General features: G+C 54.3%; 1 protein-coding gene across 1 annotated transcript in view; it reads left to right on the top strand.

Annotated features, from left to right (window-relative positions):
- Positions 1 to 8,432: 8,432 nt before the first annotated feature.
- LOC140378037 (perforin-1-like) overlaps positions 8,433 to 8,641 on the top strand; it is a 6,843-nt gene continuing 6,634 nt past the window's right edge. The window contains exon 1 of the mRNA XM_072463666.1: positions 8,433 to 8,641. This exon is cut by the window's right edge and continues 48 nt beyond it. Within this exon, the coding sequence (XP_072319767.1) occupies positions 8,435 to 8,641 (207 nt within the window). The 5' untranslated portion in view covers positions 8,433 to 8,434.

Genomic DNA, 8,641 nt, shown 5'->3' with positions numbered 1-8,641 from the left:
AAAAGATAAGATAGCCTTTATTGTCCACACATGGGGAAATGTTGGTGTTACAACGCAGTAGATACAGGGGGAAAGGACAATTAACTTATAAGAAGTTTAAAAAACACTCTTAATAGAAGAAATCTTATAAACAAAAACTCTTAACAAAACTGTAAACAGGTCCTCTCATATCTTAATAGGGAATGGAGGGTAAAAAATAAAGATAAAAAAATAAAAATAGCTGGCATAAGACAAAAAATACTAATAATAATGGTAAAGTAAACACTCTTAAATGACATATGTAGTGCAATAAGAAGTGACAGTGCAGTGAGAGCAAAGCTTAAGCAGTGTTCATGAGTCCAACAGCAGAGGGAGAGAAACTGTTCTTATGACGGGAGGTTATGGTCCGGATGGACCGTGGCCTCCTGCCTGAGGGGGAGTGGCCTCCTGCCTGAGGGGGAGTGGCCTCCTGCCTGAGGGGGAGTGGCCTCCTGCCTGAGGGGAGTGGCCTTCTGCCTGAGGGGGAGTGGCCTCCTGCCTGAGGGGAGTGGCCTTCTGCCTGAGGGGAAGTGGCCTTCTGCCTGAGGGGGAGTGGGCCTCCTGTCTGAGGGGCGTGGCCTCCTGCCTGAGGGGAGTGGCCTCCTGCCTGAGGGGAGTGGCCTTCTGCCTGAGGGGAGTGGCCTCCTGCCTGAGGGGAGTGGCCTTCTGCCTGAGGGGGAGTGGGCCTCCTGCCTGAGGGGGAGTGGGCCTACTGTCTGAGGGGCGTGGCCTCCTGCCTGAGGGGAGTGGCCTTCTGCCTGAGGGGAGTGGCCTCCTGCCTGAGGGGAGTGGCCTTCTGCCTGAGGGGGAGTGGCCTCCTGCCTGAGGGGAGTGGCCTTCTGCCTGAGGGGGAGTGGCCTTCTGCCTGAGGGGAGTGGCCTCCTGTCTGAGGGGCGTGGCCTCCTGCCTGAGGGGGAGTGGGCCTCCTGTCTGAGGGGCGTGGCCTCCTGCCTGAGGGGAGTGGCCTCCTGCCTGAGGGGAGTGGCCTTCTGCCTGAGGGGAGTGGCCTCCTGCCTGAGGGGAGTGGCCTTCTGCCTGAGGGGGAGTGGGCCTCCTGCCTGAGGGGGAGTGGGCCTACTGTCTGAGGGGCGTGGCCTCCTGCCTGAGGGGAGTGGCCTTCTGCCTGAGGGGAGTGGCCTCCTGCCTGAGGGGAGTGGCCTTCTGCCTGAGGGGGAGTGGCCTCCTGCCTGAGGGGAGTGGCTCAAATAGTCCATGTCCAGGGTGAGAAGGATCGGCTGTGATGTTCGTCCCAGAGTCCTGGAGACGTACAGGTCCTGCAGAGATGAAGTCTGCAGCCGATCACCTTCTCAGCAGAGGGCGCTGTAGTCTCTGTTTGTCCCTGGCTGTGATGGAGGAGGTGACGGAGGAGGTGATGGAGGAGGTGATGGAGGAGGTGATGGAGGAGGTGATGGAGGTGACGGAGGAGGTGACGGAGGAGGTGATGGAGGAGGTGACGGAGGAGGTGACGGAAGAGGTGATGGCAGCGGTGATGGAGGAGGTGACGGAGGAGGTGATGGAGGAGGTGACGGAGGAGGTGATGGAGGAGGTGATGAGGAGGTGACGGAGGAGGTGACGGAGGAGGTGATGGAGGTGACGGAGGAGGTGACGGAGGAGGTGACGGAGGAGGTGATGGAGGAGGTGACGGAGGAGGTGACGGAGGAGGTGACGGAGGAGGTTCAGATAGAAGTCTAAATGTCTTGTTTTTCTAGAAGTGTCCAGATGATTGAGTTGGACATAGGACACATAAAAGTACTGGGTCTTTATGAGGCACAGTCCTGTCGGTCTTTTCCCTCTTTATTAGAGACATAACGGTTTCTTTCCAAGTGGGACGGGCCTGAGTTTAAAGCTCAGTTAAAGGTTGTTAAAAGTAAAGGGGAGTTTCTTTTAGAGCTTTGTAAATTGAACCCGTTGCTCTAGTAGATCAATTCTTCTTTAAGCTTTTGATTGCACCTTGAAAAGCTCCTTTTTCTCTTCGGTCGATCCAGGAAATCATTTATTTCATCTTCTTTATCCCCTGAAATTTTAGAAAAACGTTTTTTGTCGAAAGATTCAAATGGTGTGTGAATTTTTGCCTCGTATTTTAAAAACAAATTCCGCTTGTGGTTTTCAGGCTAATAATTTACGTTTATGTTGATCCACTCGCCTCGTACAATTTCAGGTGCCGTTGTGTTTGTTCTTTTGCATTTAGTAATAATAATAATAATAATAACTTTTATTTATATAGCGCTTTTCAGTGACCCAAAGACGCTGAACATAATAAAAAAGGGGGGGGGGTTTTACAGACAGGGGGGACAACACGTACAGAACACATTAATATATAGATAAAATGGACAAGACAGAAGAAGTAGAGAGAAAAAGATGGGGATGTAACAGGGGGTAGAAGAGTAGGCAATGGGGTAGAGGAGGCTAGGGGTAGGGGAGGTCATAGGCTTGGGTGAAGAGGTATGTTTTTAGGCGGGATTTGAATGTTGTGAGTGAGGGAGAGTGGCGGACAGGTTGGGGGAGGGAGTTCCAGAGTCGGGGTGCTGTTCGGGAGAATGCTCTGTCGCCAAAAGTTTTGAGTCGGGATGTTGGTGCAGTCAGGGTGAGAGAGGAGGAGGATCGGAGAGCTCGGGTGGGGCGGTGGGGGATGAGGAGGTCAGACAGGTAGGGGGGGGGCAAGGTGGTGAAGAGCTTTGAAGGTGAGGAGGAGTATTTTAAAGTTTATGCGCTGCTTGATGGGGAGCCAATGGAGAGAGCGGAGAACGGGAGTGATGTGATCACGGGACCGGGTGTGGGTGAGGAGGCGGGTGTGGGTGAGGAGGCGGGCAGCGGAGTTTTGGACCATTTGGAGTCTGTGGAGGGAATGGGAGGAGATGCCAGTGAGGAGGGAGTTGCAGTAGTCGAGGCGGGAGGAGATGAAGGCATGGATGAGGGATTCAGCAGCGGGGAGGGTGAGGCAGTGTTGGATTTTGCCGATGCGGCGGAGGTGGAAGTATGAGGTCTTGACGATGTGGCTGACATGGGGAGTGAAGGAGAGGGTGGGGTCCATGATGACACTGAGATTGCGTACCAGGGTAGAGGGGGTGATGGTCGAGGTGTCGATGCTGAGTGAAAAGGGACCAGTTTTATTGAGAGTGGATTTGGTGCCAATGAGGAGGAGCTCTGTTTTGTCACTGTTCAGTTTGAGGAAGTTGAGAGTGAGCCATGATTTTATTGTAGAGATGCAGGTTTGGATGTGGCTGAGGGGAGGGTTTTGGGTGGATTTGGTGGTGAGGTATATCTGGGTGTCGTCAGCGTAGCAGTGAAAGTCCAGGTTGAGTTGGCGGAGGATGTGACCAAGGGGGAAGATGTAGCAGATGAAGAGGAGGGGGCCGAGGACTGAGCCCTGGGGGACTCCCTGCGTTACTGGGGAGAGGGTGGATGAGTGACCGGAGAGGGAAATGAACTCTTGCCTGTTGGTGAGGTAGGATGTGAGCCAGTCAAGTGCAGAGCCCTCAACACCCAGTTGGCGCAGCCTTTGTAGGAGGATGGAATGGTTTATAGTGTCAAAGGCTGCGCTGAGGTCTAGTAGTAACAGGATGTTGAGGGCCCCGGAGTCTGCAGAGGTGAGGAGATCGTTGAGTACTTTGACCAGGGCTGTTTCAGTGCTGTGAAGTGGGCGGAAGCCAGATTGGAGGGGTTCATAGAGGTTGTTTGACTGGAGGTGGGTGTGAAGTTGGGCGGCGACGATGCGTTCCAGCGTTTTTGAGAGGAACGGCAGGTTGGAGATGGGGCGGTAGTTGGAGAGGTTGGCGGAGTCTAGGGTGGGTTTTTTGAGGATGGGGGTGATGGAGGCCAGTTTGTAGATGGAAGGAACATGGCCGAGGGATAAAGACTGGTTGAAGAGGGTGGTGAGATGGGGGATGAGAGCAGGGAGGCAGGCCTTAGTTAGATTCGTTGGGAGGGGGTCGAGAGAGCAGGTGGTGGTTTTGGAAGCGGTGATGAGGTCTATGATATGAGAGGAGTTAACAGAGGAGAAGGTGGTGAGGGCAGGGTGGGTGGTCAGGGAGAGGAGGGGGGGCAGGGGTGGGGGTGGTGATGGAGTTAATGGAGACGGCAGTCATGGAGCTGTTGATTTTGGAAATTTTGTCATTGAAGGCAAGGAGGAAAGAGTTGCAAAGGTCAGGGGAGGAGGGTGGAGTGATGTCCGGTGGCTGGAGCAGCTTGTTGACGGTGGAGAACAGGGTGCGAGGGCTCCGGTGGGAGCTGTTGATGAGGGTGGAGAGGTGGGCAGATTTGGCGGCTTGGAGAGCGTCACAGTAGGAGGAGATGTGTAATTTGAAAGCTTTGGCGTGGACGGTGAGGCGGGTTCTTTTGAGGAGTCGTTCGAGTTGGCGGCCAGTCTGCTTCATGGTGCGGAGTTCAGGGGTGTACCAGGGGGCGGGGTTGATGTATGAGACGGAGGAGGTTTTCCAGGGGGCTAGGGAGTCAAGGGAGTCGGAGAGGGTGGTGTTGAGCATGACAGCATAGTCGTCGGGGGAAGAGGGGGGGGAGTCAGGGGGGAAAGCAGAGGATATGAGCTGGGAGAGCGTGAGGGGGTTGACTGACTTGATATTGCGGTAGGTGATGGTGCGTTTTTTGGGGTCGTGGGGCGAGGGTAGGGGGGCGGAGAAAAGGATGCAGAGATGATCAGAGAGTGGGAAGGGGAGGGGGTGGGGCTTAGATATAGGTAGGAGAGAGGAACAGACTAAGTCCAGAGTGTGGCCTTTGGTATGGGTGGGGAAGTCAATATGTTGGGTGAGATGGAAGCAGTCCAGGAGAGAGAGGAAGTCGGATGTCAGTGGGGCGTTGGGGCAGTCAATGTGGATGTTGAAGTAACCAGTGAGTAGGAGGCGGGCAGAGAGAGAGGATGCGATGGTGAGGAGTTCAGACAATTCAGTGAGGAAAGAGGGGTGGGGCTTTGGGGGACGATAGATCAGGATAGCGGTGATAGAGTTGGGGAGGGAGAAGGCGAGGTATTCAAATGATGAGATGGATGGAAGGTTGAGGTTCAGTTCAGTGATGGATGTAGATTATTTTATGAATAACAGCAAGACCTCCCCCACGCCCGGAGAGGCGGGGTCTGGCAGTGTAAGTGTAGTTGGAGGGAGTGGCTTGGTTGAGAGCATAGAAGTCCAGGGGCTGTTGCCATGTTTCACAGAGGAGAAGCAGATCAATGTTATTGTCCAGTAGCAGTTCAGATATAACAGGTGATTTGTTGGAGAGGGAGCGGCAGTTCAGCAGTGCAAGGGAGATGGATGGGGGCGCGGAGATGGATGGGGGCGCAGGGGTGGGGGTGCGGAGGTTGCTGAGGTTGGCAGTGCGGCAGGTGGGGGTGACAGGGGGGCGAAAACTAGTCCAGAGTGAGGGGATAGGTGAGCCGTCGTTGGAGTGTTGGTTATGGGAGAGACCAGAGCCCCTGTGGATGTAGCGGGGCCGGCGAAGGATCCCAGCTGAGCTAGCTGCAGAGGCAGCAGCAGCTGGGAGACGGTGGTTATGGTTGAGGAGGTGAAGGTCAGCAGCGGTGTAGGTGAGTAGGCGAGAAGTTGGTGGAGCGGTGGCCTGGAGGCGTGGGAGTGATAGTTCGAGGAGGAGATGGAACGTAGCAGCAGATGAGAGTAATCCAGTTAGAATGTTGGCGGTAGCTAGAGGCTGGTTAACTAGAAGCTGGTGGGCAGAGAGTTGTGAAAAAGCAGCAGTGGACCGGGTGTTGAAGCTGGTGGAGTGAGTGGCGTTGGTTGCCCCAGACCTTGTCTGCACGGCAGGGAGGCCCCGCGATACCATGACGGACCTCAGCAGGTGTTAAGCCAGCTGTTAGCTGGCGGCTGGGGCAGTAGATAGTCCAGGAGTGAGGGAGGAGATGAGCGATGGACGGTGCAGTAATGTCCGATGAAGTTAAGGAACAGGGATGTAGACAGAAGACAACACAGAGACGCGGGAACAAAACAAAACAATGGAAACGACTGACAAAACAAAGACGTTGGGACAGAAGCGGCAGTCCACATACCAGACGCCGGCGTTGCTCTAGCCCAATCAAGACACATTTGAGTCCAGTTTTGTGACCAGATCGCCCCCGTCTGTGGAGCGGGGAAAGCAGAGAAACGGGGCTGTACCTTGGTTGTATGGGGCTGCTTTTCTCCGGGTGGAGCCGGTGCCCCGCTCTCCGTGTCTGCTCCTGTGGCGGGCTGGGGCCACACCTTCGCCCAGGTACAGACCTCCGGGGCGGCGGGTGCGGGAGCGCGGAGCCGGTGTTCGGGCGTGGAAACGCCGGTGCAGCGGAGGAGAAGCGGCGCCGCTCGCTCGTGGTGCGTGCGGCTCGTGGTGGTGCGTGCAGCACGTGGCTAGTGCTTTAGTTATTTACTAATACTACATCAACATAATATATTATAAACATATAAAAACTGTAGAAACAAAGGAAAAGATCAGCTGAAAAACAAAAGGATTCATAAAACATGATGAACTCCAGTTTCATGACTCTTTCCGTGTGTAAGACATGTTTTTGGAATGTAAGTCACATTTCAAAGGGAACACTGCTTTGCACATATAACAGAACAGAACAAAACTGCAAGAACAAGTTATGTCGCTCTGTAAATGACACTTACGAGAACTGGATTCAAACATATTTATTTTTTTAACAGCTAAAATCACAACAGCAGTAAAGTCTGCGAAAGCCTCTGGCCCTTTTTGCTTCTTTATCACTTGCAGATTTGTTCTATTTCTATTACAAGATTTGTTTATTTAATAGGTTATTATAAATGTTTATTTCATTTATTTTTTAGGTTGTACTGGACAATATCTTAGTGACAGGTTTACTCCACAATTGCTTTTATCCAAGGCGTATTTGGTCATCGTGGTCACATTGGATAAAGGAATTCACCATTTCCAACACAAAAGCAACACAAAAGGTCCAGATAGTGCTAAGGAGCCCTGAAGCGTCTCTTCTCTGCACAACTGAAACCTCCGCAGAGAACATCAAGAGGCTTCGAATGGGACAAGAGTCGTGGAAAACTACTCCATCGAATACTATGTACCTGGAGCTTTTTGTATTTTATTTGAATGACTATTGCAGAAGGAAACGACACTGTGTCTCCCGTCACCGTTTGCAACGGACGACAGAGGTTGAGTGACAGATTGTTCCCAGACACATACTGTACATATATGTGACAATGAACATTTCATTTTGGATGCCATCGCCAACTGCTTCCCAGAAGGAGGCTGAGGGGTGGTGGGACCGGTCCGTTCACTTCAGCCACATATTCCCAGCACTACTTCCTCCTTGAATTCTTGAAGCTGCACTGATGGGTATAAAAGCATGGTTACCTGAGTTCTCTTCAAGGTGTGGTGCTCCTGAACTCCACAGGTAAGAGCTCGGGCAGCGTGTTCGGGTCGAGTACCGCATCGTACAAGCTCGGGCAGCCTGCTCAGGTCGAGTAACGCGTCGTAAGAGCTCGGGCAGCTTGTTCGGGTCGAGTACCGTGTCGCAAGAGCTCGGGCAGCTTGTTCGGGTCGAGTACCGCGTCGCAAGAGCTCGGGCAGCTTGTTCGGGTCGAGTACCGCGTCGTGCGAGCTCGGGCAGCTTGTTCGGGTCGAGTACCGCGTCGCAAGAGCTCGGGGCAGCTTGTTCGGGTCGAGTACCGCGTCGTACGAGCTTGGGCAGCTTGTTCGAGTCGAGTACCGCGTCGTAAGAGCTCGGGCAGCTTGTTCGGGTCGAGTACCGTGTCGCAAGAGCTCGGGCAGCTTGTTCGGGTCGAGTACCGCGTCGCAAGAGCTCGGGCAGCTTGTTCGGGTCGAGTACCGCGTCGTACGAGCTCGGGCAGCTTGTTCGAGTCGAGTACCGCGTCGCAAGAGCTCGGGCAGCTTGTTCGGGTCGAGTACCGCGTCGCAAGAGCTCGGGCAGCTTGTTCGGGTCGAGTACCGCGTCGTAAGAGCTCGGGCAGTTTGTTCGGGTCGAGTACCGTGTCGCAAGAGCTCGGGCAGCTTGTTCGGGTCGAGTACCGCGTCGCAAGAGCTCGGGCAGCTTGTTCGGGTCGAGTACCGCGTCGTACGAGCTCGGGCAGCTTGTTCGAGTCGAGTACCGCGTCGCAAGAGCTCGGGCAGCTTGTTCGGGTCGAGTACCGCGTCGCAAGAGCTCGGGCAGCTTGTTCGGGTCGAGTACCGCGTCGTAAGAGCTCGGGCAGCTTGTTCGGGTCGAGTACCGCGTCGCAAGAGCTCGGGGCAGCTTGTTCGGGTCGAGTACCGCGTCGCAAGAGCTCGGGAAGCTGGTTCGGGTCGAGTCTCTGGTTTTCCTTACTTTTGATAGCCTTAGCTGTACGACTTCGTGTAGATATTGATCTCAGATGTAGACCATTCTAGAAGCTCCACACATCGCCCGTGGATGAACGACGGATTGACAATTGTGCTGTGTGCGTCCCCAGCCATGGCGCGTGTCCCGCCCGCTCTCGGCCTCCTGGCAGTGCTCCTCTCTCTGGCTCGCTGCTGTCACCATATCGGCGAAGGCAAAGTGTGCCAGAACGCCCCCTTTGTCCCGGGGCACAACCTGATGGGGGAGGGCTTCGATATCGTCACCCTGAAGAGGAAGGGGGCCTACCTGGTCGACGTCAAGACCTACATGACGCCAAACGGA

Source organism: Eucyclogobius newberryi, unplaced genomic scaffold (genome assembly GCF_026437365.1).
Source record: "Eucyclogobius newberryi isolate DKJ021-1_F unplaced genomic scaffold, fEucNew1.0.hap1 SCAF_4, whole genome shotgun sequence".
Lineage (NCBI taxonomy): Eukaryota > Metazoa > Chordata > Actinopteri > Gobiiformes > Gobiidae > Eucyclogobius > Eucyclogobius newberryi.
This window is presented reverse-complemented; position numbering and strand designations above follow the sequence as displayed.